Below are 22150 nucleotides of genomic sequence, written 5' to 3' on the forward strand. Positions count from 1 at the left end.
CTTCACAGAGGAAAATCTTACAATGAGAACAGTTTCAAACATGGGATGGCCCAGTCTAGGAAAAATAAGCCCACAGTAGTGTGGTGCTCTTCTGGCTTTTACTGTGCAAAATGCATTTCACTCAACAAGAGTGTAGAATTATGTGATTTATGAAACTAGCCCTTTCCTCTAGGAGCCTAAGTGATGATTTTTGCGGTTAGTGGTGATGAGCAATTAGCTAAAGAAAGATGACTCCTGCTCCCTGCTTCCTTCTTCTCATGCCTGGTTTTTGGTCCAAGTCTTAGTCTGTGAAATTTTAAGAAACCCATGTAGAGTCATGCGTTTTGAACTCTAATTAAGCAGCTTTCATAAGAGCTGCTACCAGCCTGATACACTCAGCAACATTTCCTTTTTTCTAGCGCCACACACACACACACACACACACACACAGTCAAAACCAGGACTGAATCTGATAAAGTTTTGGAAAATGGAAAGAGATACTGTGCCTGAGTTCTTCCAGTGTAGATTAGCATGGAGCTTCGTAGTGAGGATCTTAGATGTTGTTCCATCTTGGCACTCAGACGAGAGTACTGCTTCCATTTTAAAGTAGTAAAATAAGTCTATGAAGATGGGGGAAAAAAAGTACATTGTGTCTGATAAAATGAAGAAAACTACCGTGTCCTAGCATCCCTAACGAAGCTAATGGCCTTAAAGGGGAAGGGTCAAGAGGATTCCTGAAACGACAAGAAAACATAGTGATAAATCAGATGTCTCCTGCTAAAGGTACATATATCTCAGAACCATGTTTTATAAACCCTCTGTAGTAGTGCCCATCAACCAAAAATAAAGCTTATTGATATGCCAGATGATGTTTACCAAGAACAAGACACAGTTTCTGCCTCTGAGGTGTTTAGAGTCCAGTGGGGAAGATGTGCAAGATAACATGGCAATTTAAAAATTAATGGTGATACATAAACTAGAAAACCTAGAAGAGATGGATGAATTCCTGGAAAAATACAATCCTCCTAGCTTAAATCAGGAAGAATTAAATACTGTGAACAGACCAATACCAAGCAGCAAGAATTAAATGATAATTTTAAAATTACCAAAAAAAAAAAGGTCCAGGACCAGATGGATTCACAGCAGAATTCTACCAGACATTCAAAGAATTGATACCAATCCTTTTGACACTATTCCACAAGATAGAGAAAGAGGGAAGCCTCCCTAGTTCATTTTATGAAGCCAGTGTCATCCTAATACCAAAATCAGGAAAGGACATAACCAAAAATGAAAACTACAGACCGATATCCTTGTTGAACATAGACAGTAAAATCCTTAACAAAATACTAGCTAACTGCATCCAACAACATATCAAAAAGATAATCCACCATGATCAAGTGGGTTTCATACCAGGGATACAGGGATGGTTTAACATATGTAAGTTAATAAATGTGGTAACACCACATAAACAGAATTAAGAACAAAAATCACATGATCATATCAATAGATGCAGAAAAAGAATTCAACAAAATCCAGCATCCCTTTATGATTAAAACTCTCAGCAAAATCTGCATACAGGGGACATATCTCAATGTAATAAAAGCCATCTATGACAAACCCCCAGTCAACATAATATTGAATGGGGAAAAGTTGAAAGCTTCCCTCTGAGAACTGGAACAAGACAAGGATGCCCACTCTCGCCACTCCTCTTCAACATAGTACTGGAAGTCCTAACCAGAGCAATCAGACAAGAGAAATAAAGGGCATCCAAATCGGTGAGGAGGAAGTCAAACTGTCACTGTTTGCTGATGATATGATTGTTTACCTTGAAAACCCTAAAGACTCCTCCAGAAAGCTCCTAGAACTGATAAAAGAATTCAGCAAAGTTTCAGGATACAAGATTAATGTACACAAATTAGTAGCTCTTCTATATACTGACAGTGACCAAGCAGAGAATCAAATCAAGAACTCCTCTTTTACAATAGCCGCAAAAAAAAATATATATATATATATATATATATACACACACTTAGTAATATACCTAAGGAGTCGAAAGACCTCCACAAGGAAAACTACAAAATATTGCTGAAAGAAACCATAGACAACACAAACAAATGGAAACATATCCCATGCTCATGGATGGGTAGAATCAATATTGTGAAAAGGTAGAATCAATATTGTGAAAATGACCATACTGCCAAAAGCAATCTACAAATTCAGTGCAATCTCCATCAGAATACCACCATCATTCTTAACAGAATTAGAAAAAACAACTCTAGGCTGGGCACGGTGGCTCATGCCTGTAATCGCAGCACTTTGGGATGCCGAGGCGGTCAGATCAAGAGGTCAGGAGATCAAGACCATCCTGGCTAACGTGGTGAAACCCTGTCTCTACTAAAAATAAAATAAAAAAAATTAGCTGGGCGTGGTGGCGGATGCCTGTGGTCCTAGCTACTCAGGAGGCTGAGGCAGGAGAATGGCATGAACCTGGGAGGTGGAGTTTGCAATGAGCTGAGATCGCGTCACTGCACTCTAGCCTGGGCAACAGAGTGAGACTCCGTCTCAGAAAAAAAGAAAGAAAAAAGAAAAAGAAAAAACTCTAAAATTCATATGGAACCAAAAAAGAACCCACATAGCCAGAGCAAGACGAAGCAAAAAGAAGAAATTTGGAAGCATCACACTACCTGATTTCAAACCATACTATAATGCCATAGTCACCAAAACAGTGTGGTACTGGTATAAAAATAGGCACATAGACCAATGGAACAGAATAGAAAACCCAGAAATAAACCCAAATACAGCCAACTGATCTTCAACAAAGTAAACAAAAATATAAAGTGAGAAAAGGACACCCTTTTCAACAAATGGTGCTGGGATAATTAGCTAGCCACATGTTGGAGAATGAAGCTGGATCCTCATCTCTCACCTTATACAAAAATCAACTCAAGATGGATTAAGGACTTAAATCTAAGACTTGAAACTATAAAAATTCTAGAAGATAACATTGGAAAAACCCTTCTAGATGTTGGCTTAGGCAAGGATTTCATGACCAAGAACCCAAAAGCAAATGCAGTAAAAACAAAGATAAGTAGTTGGGACTTAGTTAAACTAAAGAGCTTTTGTACCTGAAAAGGGGCAACCTACAGAGTAGAAGAAAGTCTTTACAATCTATACATCTGACAAAGGACTAATATCCAGAATCTACAATGAACTCAAATCAGTAAGAAAAAAACAATCTCATCAAAAAGTGGGCTAAGTACATGAATAGACAATTCCCAAAAGAAGATACACAAATGGCCAGCAAACATATGAAAAAATGCTCAACATCACTAATGATCAGGGAAATGCAAATCAAAACCATTACAATGCGATACCACCTTATTCCTGCAAGAATGGCCATAACCAAAAAATCAAAAAACAGATGCTGGTGTGGATGCAGTGATCAGGGAACATTTCTACACTGCTGGTGAGAATGTAAACTTGTACAGTCAGTACGGAAAACAGTGTGGGGATTCCTTAAAAAACTGAAAGTAGAACTACCATTTGATCCAGCAATCCCCCTACTGGGTTATTTACCCAGAGGAAAATAAGTCATTATATGAAAAAGATACTTGCACATGCATGTTTATAGCAACACAGTTCACAATTGGAAAATCATGGAACCAACCCAAATGCCCATCAATCAAAGAGTGGGTAAAGAAACTGTGGTATATATACACAATGGAATACTACTCAGCTATAAAAAGGAATGAATTAACAGCATTTTCGGCGACCGGATGAGATGGGAGGATATTATTCTAAGTTAAGTAACTCAGGAATGGAAAACCAAGCATCATATGTTCTCACTGATATGTGGGAGCTAAGCTATGAGGATGCAAAGGCATAGGAATGGTACAAGGGACTGTGGGAACTTGGGGATAAGAGTGGGAGGGGGATGAGGGATAAAATACTATAAAGAGGGTGCAATGTATATTGCTTGGGCAATGGGGGAACCAAAATCTCACAAATCACCACCAAAGAACTTACTCATGTAACCAAATACCACCTCTACCCCAATAACTTATGGGAAAAAAATTAATGGTGTAAATGCTGTGATAATGTAAGCATCATAGGCCTTTGGAGAATGGGAGAAACGCCCATGTGCTGGGGGTTAGGGGAAATCTTTAAGGAAGGACGTTTGTTTTAAGACTTAAAGGATGAGTATGAACGAGGAAGTATAAAGGAGGCACTAGGGAAGGATTGAAAAGGGACCATTTTATAGACAAAGGCCTAGAAGCAAGAGATCGTGGTCGATTATTTCATGAAGGTCTAGAGGGAGTTGGAGATAGGGGGAAGGTAGAAATGAGGCCAGAGATGTAGACGGAGGCCAGATCATAAAGTGCCTTGTAAAGCGGTTTTAGAGTTTGGAATTAGTCCTAATGGCAGTAGGGAAGATGGAATGTGAAGGAAAGCTGGCAAAGTAGCCTGTGCGGAGAGAGGAATAAGTGAAGACTGCCTAAGACGTGCAAGATACAAAGCTTACTTTAAACAACTCAGGGAGAAAGCTAGCTAGGCTGGAAAAGATATTTGAGGCTCATGTGCCTGAAGCTTTTGTCCTTCAAGACGTTTCTCAGCGGAGAATTCTCTATTAGGTATAGCAGTGGAGCTTGTTAAAACTATACCCCACCCTGCCCTCAGTCTCCTAAGATAAGCCAAACAACATTTGCAAAAGCTTTTCAAATATATGAAGAATTTTGGGGAAGCCAAGGCTGGAGGATCGCTTGAGCCCAGGAGTTAGAGACCAGCCTAGGAAACATGGTGAGACCCCGTCTCTACAAAAAATTAAAAATTAGCTGGGTATGGTGGCACGTACCTGTGGTCCCAGCTAATAGGCTGAACTAGAAGGATCGCTTGGGCCTGGGAGGTCAAGGCTGCAGTGAACCGTGATTGTGTCAGTGCACTCAAGCCTGGGTGACAAAGCAAGGCCTTATCTCCAAAACAAAAAACAAAAAAAAACTGTGTATATGTGTATATACACCCATATACAAAGAATCTGATCATGCATACACACAGAGGAGTTTTAAGCCACAGAGAAAGGTGAGGAAAGGTGATGGGAGGGTGATTATATCTTCCATTGCAGTGCCTTCTTATCCAGCACCTTCTGATTCACACCCATTGGCATACCCCAAAGATGACTTGTCTAATTGCTAGCATGTGTAAATCAAACGGGGACTTCAAATGTAAGTACTTTCATGTGTTCCCCCCTTCCATTTTTCATGGGAGTAGGGTGTCCAAGATCAGGACGACCTGACAATTTTCTCTTTGATTCATGAGGCAAAATAGAACCCGGCCCATGCCATAGCCAACCTTATTGCCAATAAGTCCAAAAAGAGATTGTGAAAGACAAGAAAGCACTTCAAAGTCGCAAGTCCAAATTTAGGAATAGCAGAGGAGCATTGCTATGATTCTTACTCAGACATCCAATAAAAAAGCTTTTTTTTTTTTTTCTCATTGATGCTTTGGAATTTCAACTGAAAGTGACAATTGGGAAGTATAATGTACTTTTGTTTACCATATCTCTTAGGAAGCTGGAACAGAAAAGAGTGTTTTCCCCTTGCCGGAACCACAGGATTTCTTTCTGGCCTCCCAAGTCAAGTTTGAAGACCTCATAAAAGATTTGAGAAAACTGAAGAGGCAACTAGAAGGTAATAGGAACTGTTCTGTTATTATGATAATAGCTAAGATTACTTTTTAAAAATGTTTTAAGAGGATTATTTAGGTCTGGCTCATAGAGTGGGATTGGTGCAGAATTCAGTGATGGTACATTACAGCTTTCATGAATCTTTCTCTCTCTACACAGTGTGTAGAGGCACTGTATTTTCAAATTCTTCTCTTTTATTAGTGTTGATCGTTTGTTTCTTATATCCATATCTTGTTATATCTACATTTTCGAACATTTAGTAGTTACAACATTATTAATGATAATAGCAGTAACCATTTACTAGACGCTTACTGTTGTCTCATATAACAATCTTAATAAGCTGGAACTACACTAAACCCATTTTACAGATGAGAAAAATGAGGCTTAGAGAAGTTATGTTCACACAGCCAGTAAGAGACAGATTTACTAAGCTCTAAACAAGTCTAATGAAGTCTATCCAATTAGAACTCACACATTTTCTAGTTTCTAATTTCTAGAACTCACACATTAGCTACTTTACTCTGCTGCTTTAAATATATATATATCATACATGTTGTACACATACACACGTATTCCTGTATGTTTGGTTTGTATATGAGTCTAATAATGATGGTAAGGCCCACAGTAAACATTCCATTTTAGTTTAATTTACATTTTTAATTATTCAAAAGAAAATGCTGAAAGCCCCTTTTTGGCTTTTTTAAAAGGTGAAAATATGTCTCACTTGGGCAGGAATTTTCCTTTGGCCTTTCTAGAGTCTCGTGTTTTCACTGTGGAGACATCTCCTTGTCCAAGAATATAAATACTTGCCTTGGAGCTTGTATAACTCCAATTGAAGAGCTCTGCGGAGGATTTAGAGAGCGCGTTAATGTGGAAATGGAGCCCAGAGTGCCAGAAGCAGAGCTTGAGGAAATGAAGGGCTTCAACCAGGAATATTTTAACACCAAGACATAAAGTAAACATTTTAAAAATGTTTATTGTGAAAGAGTACTCAGAAACCTAAGTCTGAGGCTGAGAACAGCTTGGAAATGGAAGTAAAGTGGGAAAGATCTGCTCCCGGTGGCAAAAAGAGCCATTTATTTTTACCTTGGACATAAAACTTACATGGAAAGGATAATGGTTACAAGTGAATATTTTTATCTTGTATATTATTTTTAAAGGAACATGTGGGTTTTTTTCCTCCCATTGATGTGGTTGAATGAATTCAACCAAATGGATGCTTCCTTTAGAAATGTGATATGTGAACCTGCAGTCATTATTTTCTCTCTCCTGAAGAATTGTATCCTTGTTGACGTTGGGGAGCTTAATATTGTAATAAAGCGTAGTAAGCTACCACCTAGCATTTTTGTCTGTCCCTCTCCAGTGGTAGAATTAGGGCCCAGGCTGGTCCTCAGTGTGGCAGCGAGAGTTAGCAATGGCAGAGGAGCTTGTTTGCTCCATGGCTGTTCCTGAATGCCCATTCCCCCTTGTTTCTTGGCCCCTTGTAAAACCCTTGGCCTGACCTCTCCTATAGTCTTTGAGCTGAAACCTGATCCCTGTTTGATCTTTTCCCTTCTCCTTCCAGGGGCTGCTTCCCTTTGACGTCCCTGTACGTTTGATGATAAATAGCAAGAGGATAAGAGGAGTGAATTGGGAGGCAAGCGGAGAGACAAGGGTTCCCCCATAGCGCCTCACTTTGGTACACCTTCTTTTGTCTAGGGAGGCTCTGAATTGTCATTCGGGATCTCTCAGTACTCAACTGACACTTTCCTCAGCCGATTTTAGGAAAACACAAGAGCTTTTGAAGCGGGTAGAGTGGCCTTAGGAAAGAAAACTGAACATTTGTCTCAGTTACTTTTCTTCTTTGTACCGGGCTTCACCAAAACACATGAAGTACCACAAAGGCAAATGAGGAAATGACTCCCCCCCACCTCACACACATGGAATATTTAAACAAAAATGCCCTGCTATTCTTTAGAGATGCCAGTGTTTTCAACACATGAAAGGTACCCAGTAAATATTTAAAGAAAATACACACCGTAGGTTCTCTAATGAATTTCTTTTTCTTCTAAATACCATCTGGCAAGATGGCCAGAATCGTGGCGGTCCGTTTCATCTTACGTTTCCATTCAGGTTTCACCTCCTTTTCCATAAGGCCTTGGTGTGAGCTGAGATTGAATGTTTAATTGAAGAGGACATAATTTTCACACATACAGCAAAGATTTGATGAGGCTTTGAGGTTTATTGTAGCCATTAAAGTGTCGTAGCTGCTGGCAAAATCCCAGAAAATGTCTAAAGCTAAACCAGATGTGATTAGCAAATTTCAAGAAGTATCAGGCCCTAGTTCTCCAGGCAGGCAGAGCCTTTTAGAAAAAAAAATAGTATTAACACACCTTAATCTAATGTGAATTAACCTGTGGTTATTGGTCATACTGATGCCACTGATTTAAGTAGAAGTTATCATTAAGCATCTTTCAGAGAGGCAAGAACTTTGAATAGCATTTTTATGCAGGTAAACATAGCATGGAATTGATAATAGTATCAACTACAATTTATTGTGTGGTTATTATCTATCAAGTGCTTTATCTATATCACCTCTTTTAATTCTACAGTGACCTTGTGAGGCAGATACTATTTTTGACTTCTCACAAGATAAGAAAGCTGAAGTTCGTGGTGCTCAAGTAATTTGCCAATGTTTCAGAGGTGATGATCTAGCCGAGTTTTGAAACTAGATATGACTCTAAGGCATGTGTTCAATACATATCCCGCCTGTGACCCAGAAGTCACCATATCTGATTGGAGATCAGACAGAAAGTTTTGGCATTCAAAATGTGAAGCCTCATGAAGAAAAAAATTACAGAGAGTTACTGAGCATACATACGCAAGCATGTACACGTGTGCACACACTCCCAAAACCACACATGTAGACTGTCAGATCAGATAGAGTCACAGGAACGAACTTGCTTTGGGTTGGAATTGGAAGGGGGAAGAAGTCCAGGTAGATGGATTGTCAAATAGACGTACAAATAGGCACATTACATGGGACCAAGATCAGGCTTTGAATTTAGATGTGTATATTTTACTGGTTCAGTGAAAGTAACACCTTGTCAAGTAGCATAATCGTAGAAAGTATTCACTTTCTCACCTGTAAAATGGGACAATTATAGGACCTGCATCATAGGAAATAATGTCTGCACAGTTTCTTAGTGAGGGCAGCTTCAATAAAGCTAATTAAGGGCATGTACCTTTTGCTGGAAAGTGCACAGCCTGTATAATCAGCCGGTGTTGCTGAGAGACCAGCTGGCTATGTTTGTGGAGTATCTAATTCACAGAGCACTTGTGCTTTACATTGTAAAGAGAGAACCAAGTTTTTGGTGCTTGGGAACATGTTCCATATTTTGTTTATTGTTCTACATCCCTTAACAAGACAGTAATTTCAACTTCCCTGATACTGTGAAGTTGTAAGAAATAATTGAGAAAACACAAACAATGGCAATAGTTACTTTCATTCTCCCTCTTTGTCCTTGCTTGCTGGCTGGAACTCTCAGGGTATTCTTACCCACCCATATGTGGTAGGCAGAATAATGCCCCCCAAAGATGTCCAAACCCTAATCCCTAGAATCTGTGAATATGTTGCCTTACATGGCGAAAAAGGACTTTGCTGATGTTGACATAGGGAGATGATCCTGGACCGTCCAAGTGGGCCTAATCTAATCACATGAATCTTTAAAGTCAATCTTTAAATGCTGAGGACTTTCCCTGGCTGTGATCAGAGGGAGATATAACGACATAAGAATGATCAGAGAGATGTAATGTCGCTGGCTTTGAAGATAGAGGAAGTGGGCCATGAGCCAAGGAATGTGGGAAGCCTCTAGAAGTGGAAAAGGCAAGGAACAGATTCTCCCTAGGGCCTCTAGAAGGGAGTACAGCCCTGTCAGCACCTCGAGTTTAGCCTGTGAGTCCCATGTCAGACTTCTAACATATAGAACTATAAGGTGATATATTTGTGGTGTTTTAAGCCTCCTAAGTTTGTGCTAATTTATTATAGTAGCAAGCAGAAACTAATACACCAAGGAGTGGATTCTTCTTTCTGATTGCACCAGTTACTACCAGAGATAGACACACACACATACACAAACACACACACACGTGCGCGCACAGCATTGCTGAAACTGTAGATGTAGGATTCCTCAAATAGTAGCACCCAAAAATATTACCTGAAATGTGAACTGGAACTGTTGCTCTCTGAAAGAGTCTATGATAAATAATCCTGGACATGCTCTGTACGAAAATCATATCCTAAGGATTCAAAGTACATGAGCTTATTAAAGCCTCTGGGAAGTTCTGTAGTTAAAAAAAAAGTTTAATGCTGTTTAAAACAGCATTTCCTAACTTAAAGCATGAAACATTGGCTTGCTTTCTTTTATCTTTCATTGTATACTTAGTAGTATTTTACAGAGTTTAAGTTATGTGAAAGGTACTTTAAGAAGAAAGGATATCGACTGTACTAGCAACACGGTTGTTGGTAAAATGATATTACTGGGTCCTGCCTGCAGGAGTCAGGATCCCTCGTAACATAGGGAAGGGCAGTTCTGACTTAGCAGAAACAGGGCCACATGTCATTACCTACCACTTGATCTCATTCTGTTTTTTTTTTAATTTTTTTTATTTTTTGAGATAGTTTCTTGCTCTATTGCCTAGGCTTGAGAGTAACAGCACAATCATGGCTCACTGAAACCTCAATATTCTGAGCTCCAGCAATCCTCCTACCTCAGTCTCCTAAGTAGCTGGGACTACAGATGTATACCACCACGCCCAGCTAATTTTGTAAATTAAATTTTTGTAGAGACAGGGTCTCACTGTGTTGCCTAGGCTAGTCTCAAATTTCCTGGGCTCAAGCTATCCTCCTGCCTTGGCCTCCGATAGTGCCAGGAGTACAGGCGTGAGCCACCACTGAGCCTGATCTTACCCTTGATCAGTTTTGTTTTCATTTTGATTTGGGGTTATGTGCGATGTCCTTTTCTCTTCCTATTACTGCAGTTGATTAAGAGTTGACTATGAGTAGGAGGGAGGAATGCTAAGAACTGGTGTTGCTAATCTAATGGATATTCAACTTTGTGTTATTATGGGAGGGGAAAGGGTTCCTCTGTCCCTGCTCTTCAGCAGCTTTTAATGCAAGTTTGCCTCGTCACCATCCTCTTTGATTCTGGCTTCTTACAGCCATGCTGGCTCTTGTTCCGTCAGGAATCAATGTATCTGTCCACTCTGATGAAAGTGTGGCCTTTACCTGAGTCAGTCAGTACTATTGGGCCCCAAAGAGAATTTAAGAAAGTGTTTCCTGTTGATACTATCTTAGGAAGCAAAATGGTTCTTCCTTACTCTTAGAGTTGTCAGATTTATTAAATTCAGGAGGCCCAATACTTTTCTTTCAGGATTTTTTTTAACATAAGTGTATCTCAAATATTGCATGGTACACACTTACACTAAAAAATGTTTTCTTATCTGAAATTCAGATTTAACTTGGTGTAGTTTTTTTATCTGGCATGCCTGTAGAGAATCTAAAAGCAATAATAAAGTCAACTAGAAGTCGGTTTGTTTTTTATCATCATCATGCACTGGCAATTCTAAACAATGGCAGCAATAAAATTCTCCTCCCTACCAGTGTAGACAGTGGACAAAGAGTCTATAAATATGGTTAAGGGTGTGGCACGTGTCCATTTCCACCATCACTAATGACAACACTTACCATTTAATGAGCACTTAATACCAGCAAATTTGCTTACATCATTTCTAGTTCTTAAAACTTCTTCAAAGTAAGTGTTATTACCTGTGTTGTTACAGTAAGGAAGTGGAAGTTACTTTGCTACTGCTGGCAAAGCTGAAATTTGAAACAGGTTTATCTGTGCCATACTTTGTTATTTTACAGTTTGCAGGCTCACCCTAAAAGCACAAACAATGTGATCTAGAATGATAAAGTTTGAAGATTAAGCCCCACTTCATTCTGTGGCTCATCTTCTAAAGAGACTACAGATAAAAATTGGATTGAATTCAGGCTTTCTCTTGTCTCTACATACAACCACTCAACCAATCTGCCTATTGTAATCTCTCTCCTTCCACCTCCTGCCTGTCAATATTTTTCAGTTTCTCTCACTCCCTCTCTGTCTCTCTGACATTGACCTAGCCTCCGTTTTATTCCTTGGTGACCCAAAAGAAAGCATACTAGTCTGATGTGGCTAACTGAACTAATAGCAGAGGACTAAAGGGCCACCCCTAGGCAACCTGCAAGGTTTTGTTATCTCTTGCATGTGTGGAGTTACATATATCGTGCTCCTGATGTGGATGAGAAGGTAAGGGAATTTTCCAGGACTTGTCAAGTCACCTAACAGGGTGAACTGTGCTTCCTGTGCTGAAGACCAGCCCTGACCCTGCAGAACGAATGACCTCTGCCACCTGGTGTCATCAAGTGGCTTTCCCTCCATGAGAGTTTAAATGCTTCTTGTAAGAGGAAAAAAGACAAAAATTAGATCTTGTCATGAGAGTGAAAATTTTCTTTCATTACTAATTAAAACATGGCCCATAAACAACAATATGGTTCTAGTAAGGGGGAAAAGTTACTTTGGAAACCTTTTGAAGGACTTTGGTGGAAACATCGTTGATTGAACACTCATCTAGGACTGAGCACTCATGTAGAATTTCAGTTCCTTTTGAAAATTTCTAGAACGATAGAATTCTTTAAAAGCATCAGTTTTAAAGCATAGAGAGAACCACAAAATTTTTGAAACTCAAAAACAGATGGATACATGATAAATGAATTAAACAAGAAAGCTGAATTCTAATCCAGGAGTGATAGGAGGTGAGAAGCAATCCAACTTTTACTATAAGACTTATACGTACCACAAATTTATGCATATTTATACAAATATGCAAAAAGCCATATATATTTGTACATAAATTAATACAGTCATTTAAGAAAATTTCTAAAAATGTTGGATATGAGTTCCTAATTTTAAAAGGCCTAAAAAGTTTTAATGTTTTAATAATAGTATAAATCTGTTTTACTCCCCCATATTTGATTAATATACAAAATATACAAAAAAAATTTGCAAAAACAAAAAACCCCACAATGAAATGAAGCTTTGTGAATGACAGTTAAGTTTCAATGGCAGAGGCTGGGGTGTTGAAAATAGCACTGAACTAGGATTTAGGAGACAAAAGTTTAAAGTTAATTCTGCCACTTACTAACCATGTGATATTTGACTAATACGGGGAAGTAAAACAGATTTATACTATTACTAGAACATTTCAGAATACTTAGGACAAAAAGAAAAGCTCACCGCCTTCTAGGAGTAGGTGGGATATGGGGATAGATTATACACACAGAGTCAGGAAACAGAATGATTTCAGACTTTTCAATAGCATTACTAAAAGCTACAAATGCATCAGGATTCTGAAGAAAAATTATTCCCAGTCCAGAACCTTATATCCACCAAACTATTAGTCAAGTATGAGGACAGATTAAAAACATATTGAGACATGCAATTTCTCAAAAAACTTACCTCCCATACAGTTATCTTCAGGATGCTACTAGAGAAAGTGCTGTCCCATTAAAGAGGAAGACATAGGTCACAGGAAATAAAAATTCCAATGGAGAAGGAAGGTGAATGGAGCCTCCAGCATAGAGAAAAAGCCCAGGATGACAGCCAGACATTGAAAGAAAACATTTCAGATTTGATTAAGTCAGAAGAATCATGGAGAAGATTCTTAAGGAATACACAGTTAATGCATCTAATATATCTGAATGTTTGGACAAGAGATTTTATACAACTAGTAACAAGTGTGAGGTTCATTTAACGCTGAGCTCATAGAAAACAAACTAAATCAGAGAAAAAAATTCTGAGAGCAAGTGTGAGAGAAAGAGGAAATGTGCGGGAAATGTGGAAAAATCAAGAGTTTCCATGTATCAGCTGGGACTGCGAGTTGTTTTTTTCAAAGTCGTAATAATGTCAACACCAAACCCTAGTCTAACCAAGTCATGGAACCGTGTGCTATATTGGGATGATGGAAGTGAAGAGGTGGGAGTGGAGGAAAGAACTACATCATTTATAGTTGATAAAGAGGAAAATAAAAAAAAAGAAGCTTGTTAGAGACATACTACTAAGCACCAAATAATCACATAAAATTGGTAAAAGAGGTAGCCTCTGAGGAGGAAGAATTGAGGAAATTGGTGGGGTGGAGATAGGGGACTGCTGTTCTTACAGTGCATAGGATGCACTGATTCTTTAAACTATGTGCATGTATAACTTTGACAAATACATAAAAACAAAAAAAATCCCACAACGAAACAGAGCATTTGTGAATTTCTTAAGTTTCAATGACAGAGGCTGGTGTGTTGAAAACAGTACTGAACTGAGATTTAGGAGATGTAAGTTTAAAGTTAATTCTGCCTCTTACCACATGATAAACCATGCACTTTGCCACATCAGTTAGCCTCTGTGACTCTCAACTGAAAAAAAAAATGGAGCTGATCATACTTCTGGACTCTGCCCGACACAAAGGGATATTGAAAGGATCAGATGAGGTGATGCCTGAGGAAGTACCTCAGGAGTTGTGAGGTAGTACTTAAATTCCTGAGAGTCCTTGCAGTCTGCACTTTACTCAATGGATGCTGGTGTGTTCTAGAAGGGAGAGGAGGGTATTGATCATTAGGACAAGTCTGGCTAATTTATCACCTTTTGGGAAGCTCCAGAAGACATGACTTGAATGATTATTGACCATGTCTAATTTATTAGCTCTTTCCTCCTTCACAGCCCATTTGTCCACAGCAGTAGTTTACTAAGTCTGAGCTCTGGTACGAGACTGGATACATTAGCCAGAGTCCTGACCGTGTTGCCATGGTGTTAAAAATATTTAGTTTTGCAAGCAAAGTTTTAGAAATAATAAAAAAAAAACTTAGATATTATTTATTTTTGTAAAATGATTTCAACAAAACAGACCTAAGGAACCGGGATAAGTATTTCAGAAAAGCAGTGGGTGTAAAATGTGGATCGGCATGGTGACTTTTGATGCAAAGCATTCAATTAATTGAGCATGGTGACTAAAGGTCACACATTTCCCAAATGAAATGCCTTCAAAGACAAGTTGTGCAGAAAGGAGAGAGGAAACTGAAACTTGATTCATCCATTTAATTAATGGAAGAAGTTTGTGTTTTCCTTTGAAGCTGTGATTGTGACATTTCTAGGTGGGAAGGATGAGTTACGTTGTCCTGGTTTTCTCCTCTCAGTTTGCACCCTCTATTTCTACCCTCTATTTATAAAAACACGTGGCTAATAGAATGTGTTTTGTAGAGTTTTCTTTGACAAGAAATATAAAATATTGAAATAAAAGCTACAATCATAGAAAAGTCTGGGCCAGAAGTCCTGAATTCAAATCCTTGCTTCACAAGCCTTGTAACCCTTGGCAAATCATTTCATCCCTGACATCTCAGTATCCTCATATAAAAATGAGTGTAAGGCTACCTGCTCCACTGATTAAGAGGATTTACTGGGATCCCACAAAGGAAATCCCTATTCATAGCATATGCCAAATGTGTCATACTTTTCCTTGATTCCTTTTGTGCTCTCATGTCTGACAGCTAGTCCTGCTGACTCTACCTTCAAAAATTGTCTGGAATCAATTCATTGCTCTCCATCTCCACACCTACCGCTTTTGTAATCCAAGCTACCACCTTCTCACCTGGCCCATATCAAGCAGGTTTCTCTGCCTCCACTCTTGCTCTTCCTTTAATCCAGTCTCCACCTGCCACATAGGTCACAGCACTCTGTTATTTCATATTCATTCCTCTTGGGATCACATCCAACCTCATACTCATGCCATACAAACTGATTTAACCACTTCTGCCTTTCCAGTCTTCTCTCACACCATCCACCCCTCCTGCCCACTAAACTCCAGCCACACAGGCCTTCTTTGTGTTCCAACACAATGTACTTGTTCCTGCTCTAGGATCATTGCAGTAGTGGGTCCCTCTCCTAGAAAGCCCTTCTGCCAGATAGTCCCATGCTCTGAGCCTTCCTTGCCCACCCACTCTTCAGGAGGCACTTTGAATAGGCACTATTATAGCTTTCTTTTTTCATATTACTTTCACATATTCATATTATTTTCTATTTACTTGTTTGTAAATTTTCTCTTCCTACACCAGCTTCATGAAGGCAGATAGATGACCTTTTTTATGTTTATATTTACTGTGCTGGTCAGCACTGGCCACATATTTGTTGTCAATTAATATTTGCTAAATGGGTAAAAGAATGAGCAAATGAACAATGGAATAAATGACTCAACTTCAGATAATCGCTGACTCTGCTATTAGAGAGAAATTAGATCACTTCTTTTTGGCCAAAGATGTCAGATAAGCATCCATGAGTAGAATCTTTTAGGGGGACAGATTTTAAAGCTGTCTGAAGAGAAAACTGATGGCCTTGAGCAGTAGTGGGTTCCTCACCCACTGCTTGCTGGAAGATTCTATCATGTGGGTGGGTAGAGGAGGTACCATTAGACAAGTAGTTTGCTAGATGATTTTGAAGATATATTCTAACTCCTGAATTTCTGAGGTTATTATTCTTACTATGCTATTTCAGTGCATTCTATAATTCTCCTTATTCATGAAGGGTTACGGTATTGAATTCCTCCCTAGACTGACTTAGTTAATTAGAACAACTGAAAAATCCTAGGAATTCTCACATTTACAAGATTTTTTTTTAAAAAGTCAACTGTAAAATTATATCAGGCTTGCATCTCAGGTATTCTCTTTGTAAATGACTCTGAAAGATCTCTTGAATTAATTCATGCCTCAAAAATTCTTGTGTTGATACCATCTATCCTGGTTTTTTTTCTTTTTTTTTTTTCCCTGAGACAGAATATTGCTCTGCTGCCCAGGCTGGAGTGCAGTGGCGCAATCTCGGCTCACTGCAGCTTCTGCCTCCCAGGTTCAAGTGATTCTCCTGCCTCAGCCTCCTGAGTAGCTGGGACTACAGGCACCCGCCAGCACGCCCAGCTAATTTTTTGTATTTTCAGTAGAGACTGGTTTTCATCATGTTGGCCAAGCTGGTTTCAAACTCCTGACTTCAGGTGATCCACCTGCCTTGGCATCCCAAAGTGCTGGGATTACAGGCATGAGTCACCATGCCCAGCCGATACCATCTATCTTTATAGAGCAGAGCGCTTATCCAGTGTGGTAGGTTAATGGAAAAAAAATGGCCAAAATTGGGAATCATGGAAAATGATACTTGTATCCCTTAACACTTTAACTTACAACAAATTAAATGTTGTATCCTTTGTCTGTCTTCTGATGCAGGGATGAAGCCTTTTCTTGAATTATGAATCTGTTGAATGCAGTCCTATAGGTGTTCCCTACATACTCCATAATGAGAGCATCTGTAATTTCCCTACTGTATTTTTAAAGTTCAGTAAAGACACTTGCAAATATCACCATAGAATCATTCTAGATATTTATAATTGTTCTCAATCTTTTAAAACTGCGTTTCCCACGCTTTTTAAACAATATACTTTTTTATTTTGGAATAATTTTTAAATTACAGAAAAGTTGCAAAGAGTAGAGAGTTCTCATATAGGCTCTTGTCAGTTAGTTTCCCCATTATTGGCATCTCACATTGCTGTGATCCATTTGTTAAAACTGAGAAACTGGCAATGATACATTTAGATTGACTGAATGCTGGTTTTTATATGGATTTCACTGGTTTTCCCATTTTTGTCCCATTTCTGTTCCAGGACCTAATCCTGACTACCACGTTGCATTTAGTTGCCATGTTTCCCCAGTTTCCTCTGGCCTTCTATACCCACATTTAACAGCAATATTTTGCTTCTTTCATTAAAACGTATAGAAACAGTACCTTTTGGCAGTCATATATGTAGTTTACCATCAAGTCATTAAATTACATAATTTCAATGAAAAGAACAGGAATAGACAGGTTTAGAAACAACACAACTGCTTTCGATCAGGATTTTGTTCGATAGCAGGAAGACTGAATCAAGTAGGAGGAATGGAAAGTAGCATTAATTTGGCAAGTTCATTAACAAAGTGTCTTTGATATTTGCTGTTTCTTGGTTTTTTAAAGGTACTCTTGTAATTATAATGGTGATACTTTACCTGCCTATGGTGCTTCATCCTCCCAAGTGAGTAGGGCAGGCATATGCAGCTTGGAAAACAGAGTCTCCGAGATAGGAAGCGGCATGGCCAGGATCACCCAGCCAGGCACAGAACTCAGGTCCTTGACTGCCAAGCCAGTGCCTAAGCTGCCATACCGTGAGCTTGTATTGGGTCAAAACATTTTCTTCACAGAAATAGAGTAGTGGGTAGTTTCGTGAATATCAAAATACTTTCTGGAAGATTCACAATCCACAAATAGATTCTTCTCATGTCAGTCAACCAAATGAGTGAAGTTAGAGGGAGACCTCCTTAGCCCCTGCAAAGGGGACTGGAGTTTTTGCCAATATCCTTATCTCTCCTAGATTCTTTCCCAGATAGCTCAGCCTCAGCGTGGCTCCTAAGTGGATAGGGGCCATGAACTGTGACTCTACCTTTTAATACCCCTGGAAAGATCACAGACCTAACAGGAAATTGACAGCCCTGGTTCTGGTCTCTGCCATGCCACTTACTAACCTAACCTCCTGGTAGGCCTTTTCCCCACTTAAAATGACAGCATCCCAGTGGTGGCACTTAGTGATTTTTTTAGTTTCTATTTACTTAATTCCTTACAGTTGACAAAGCATTCTTATAGGTGCCCCATAGTGTTTTCTAGAACTTTCCTGTAGATGGTGAAAGTAGGAGGTGGCATAGCTTAAGGGCATGGGGTCTGTCACCCCTGGATTCAGATCCTGACTCAGCCACTTACTGTGTGACTTTACTAATTCTCACCAAAAAGGGGGGACGATAGCAGGAAAACTTTCATAGGGTAAAATGAGATAACACACACAAAGCTGGCTGAGGGCTAAGACACCCTTGGCCATTTAAGAGCCATTTGCTTTTGATTATACAGTTTGAAAATTTGGTATTGTTTTCAAGGAATTACTGAGTGAGAGATAAATGGCAATATGTCTAAGTCAGCATGGAGGACCAGGACCCGCTGGACCAGAAACTTTTCCTCTGCCATAGTAAACAGAAAGGGGAAACGCCCAAGGAACATTTATAATGGCTAATGTACTAACAGTGCTAATTTGGTTGTGTTTTTAAACCTTTTCTGGACCATTTTGATGGTCTTTAAAAATGTCATCAAATCTCTGGGTATCAAAGAAAAAAAATCTGCAGAATACGAGACAGATCTTGTTTGACCTTTTCAATCAGTTAATTTGTTCAGCAAATATTTATTCTTAGCACTGAGTTCACTGCTAATTTTAAATAAACTCACTGAAAGATCAAGTCCTTTATAAACACATTTTAAGGGTGAGTTTTATCCTCATTTTTTAGGGGAGAGATTTATTCCTACTTCTGCTTTCTCTTCTGCTCAGGAACAGGAATCTGACTGTACCTGAGAACAGAGATAATACTTGTCAGTCTGTTAGAGGGTGTACAGAGGGAAGGTATACAGAATTTTCCCTCCAGCTGTTCTGAAGATTCATAAAAACATCTGTAAAGCCCTTCCTGACTGTGATCCTGAAGAGAATCAACTAATATTTGCTACCTTGGTTTCAAGGCATTGTATACCTTGGAATTACAAATATCTAATTTTTTTTTCAATCCATGACATACCTTTTCCTAACTCCACCAAATCCCCAAATTGAGTGTTTAAGCTGGGCTTGAGTTTTTAAACTGATGTGTACATTTAATATACCATTTTTCTTCTTTATAGCTAATATGTATATTATATAGCTATATATTATATAGCTATATATATTCGCTATATATAGCTAATATAGGCTGGGCGTGGTGGCTCACACCTGTAATCCCAGCACTTTGGGAGGCCGAGGCTGGCAGATCATGAGGTCAGGAGTTCAAGACCAGCCTGACCAACATAGCAAAATCCCGTCTCTACTAAAAGTACAAAAAATTAGCTGGGCATGGTGGTGGGCACCTGTAATCCCAGCTACTCGGGAGGCTAAGGCAGGAGAATCGCTTGAACCCAAGAGGCAGAGGTCGCAGTGAGCCAAGATCGCACCATTGCACTGCAGCCTGGTGACCGACAGTGCAAGACTCCGTATCAAAAAAAAAAAAGCAAATAAAATTGTGAATCATAACCAATGGCATATTCATTAATGAAATGGAGTAAAAATAAAAAGGCAGCTAATCTAGGAATAATTGAATGATGGAGCGGTTTTGCTGAGTCATATTACATATACCTGACTCATCCCAAAGACAGACAAATTCCTCGGGCTTCCCAGGCCAACAGGAGATAGCTTGGAGGGGCCTCCATGACTTTAAGTTTTATCACGTAGTCTTATTAGCATCAGGGCTGAAGATGTTAGAGAGTTTAATAGGCATTTCAGAATCTGTGACACCTAGCCTCTCTCAGTGGATACTATTTGTCATTTCAGCCGTCTTGTTCTTCTCAACATCAGCCCTGCCCAGAACTCCCCCTCTCCTCTAGCAGTCCCCCATCCTTCCTGAGATGCTTACACACACTCACATTACGTATAACCATATAATAGCCTCCTGTTAAAGGCTTCAGCAGCTCATCTTCTCTAGCCTGACAGGCCCTAGGATGCAGACTACCAGGGGCTGCTGGACCAGGAACTGTCCCTGCACCATAACTCAAGAGAGAGGTAGGATCAATGACAGATTTACAGGAGAGCACAGTTTTAAATAGCTGAGACCAGTGTCTGGAGGCTTCCCGTTAATACCACTAACGGCGTCCAGCAAGCGAGACTATTGGCCACTTTGTTACCCACTCTAAACTATTTCTGATCTTCAACTCTATTTTCAAACACATCCTAAGAAATCCCTACTCCCCCAAAATTGACAATGCAGCCTTCTTTATATGAAACCTTGTTTATAGGCCACAATTCTCCCGACAGATTTACAAGTGTCTGTGGAGTTTTAAAAGACGATTGCTTAACAGGCATTAAGTGAGACACATAGGACTGTGTAAATATTTTAGCTGGAATAGGGGATTTTTTTAAATGTCTGAGCCAAGTATTACATTAAATCTGAAGACAGTGGCAAACTGATTAGCAGTAGCTGCCAGCTCCATGCTTTGCCAGTGATTCGGGAGCCAAGACTAGATACCAGAATTCATCCACCAGATTAGGTTGTGTGTTTTAAAAATAACTTTCCATCCTTTTTTTCTCCCTCTCTTCTCCTTATGCCTTTCTGTCATTTCTCCTTTATTCCCTCATGGTTCATTTAGATGTAAACACTTTCCAGAGTAGAAAATTACAATTAATGTGACTAACCAGCGAGGGCTGAAATGGGAACATGGGCTCAGAGGTCAGAGAAACCGTGGAAGGCTTGCAGCTGTCCTGGTGGAGCAATGTGGGGACAGGTTGCTTTTTGCTAATAGGCTTGTGTATCTTAATCACTGGCCTCTTTGTAGCCAGCTGTTGCACTGCTGGAAGGGGAATAGTCCTAAGACCAGCATTGCTATAATACCTCTTCCTCTTACTGATTTCCTTGATTCATAAAGAGGCTCTCAGGCCTGTGGCCTTCAAGATTTGTATGTGTGAGAGAATCTTCAATTCCGGTAAAAATTGCCACAAATTATGCATTTTGACTTCAGAGGGCATATTTACTATTTAAGAATTCCTAAAGGAGTACTATTTTCCTGATTAGAGCAGTGGATAAGATGTGTTGCTATAATTTTGGGAGGAGTGAGGCATTCTACCTAACAACTTTGCTCTGCCTTTGCTGATTTTTACCATCGTCTTGCACTAATGGTACGTGTATGCTTCTTGAAGTACTATTCAATGGGAGTTCCCCAAAATGTAGGCTCTATATGTTCTTCACAAATGACTTGAATTGCAATCCTGTGTCCAAATGATTACTTGATATTGTTTATTGGAAAGTCTGAGCATTTAAAATTATGTGTGGTTATAATTATATAAATGTATATTACAAAACTCTGTTTGATGTAAGTTTGCTGTACACTTCCCCCAAGTTCAGACAGCTTTGCTAGTGCTGACAGTAGTGTAATTTACATTCTAACTAAACGTGACACATTAGGGCCTTTAAAAAAAAAAGCTGCTTTCATGCACAAGCCTCAAACCTAGTTTTATGCTGCGATTAATCCCCAATTTCTATATCAACTCTCATATATCACCAGTTATGGTCTTGTGTTTGAGTAAATTACTTCAGTGGATGGATGGTCCTCTTACTGTTTTCCATTCCAGAGTTTTGCACTTCAAATATGATGACCATAGTCCCTATATGACAGTGACAGGCACCATTCTAGCTTACATAGAGCCAGCCACCTCTGCAGAGTGGTACAGAAAACGGTTTTATTTCCAAAATCTCTCCCCTTCATCTCTCCCATTGTGGTACAACCCATTTTGTACCAAAAACAGTTTGAC

The 22150-nt window shown here is 39.3% G+C and overlaps 1 protein-coding gene across 8 annotated transcripts in view; it reads left to right on the forward strand.

Moving 5' to 3' along the window:
• FMN1 (formin 1) overlaps window positions 1-22150 on the forward strand; it is a 434114-nt gene that overhangs the window by 303849 nt on the left and 108115 nt on the right. For 7 of the 8 annotated variants that reach the window (XM_058428057.1, XM_058428060.1, XM_058428056.1 and 4 more), the window contains one exon: window positions 5543-5663. In XM_058428057.1, the coding sequence (XP_058284040.1) occupies window positions 5543-5663 (121 nt within the window). Of the gene's footprint in view, window positions 1-5542; window positions 5664-7223; window positions 7275-22150 lie in introns of those variants that run through there. The other variant, XM_058428061.1, reaches the window with a different exon arrangement.

Source organism: Hylobates moloch, unplaced genomic scaffold (assembly GCF_009828535.3).
Source record: "Hylobates moloch isolate HMO894 unplaced genomic scaffold, HMol_V3 SCAFFOLD_14, whole genome shotgun sequence".
NCBI lineage: Eukaryota > Metazoa > Chordata > Mammalia > Primates > Hylobatidae > Hylobates > Hylobates moloch.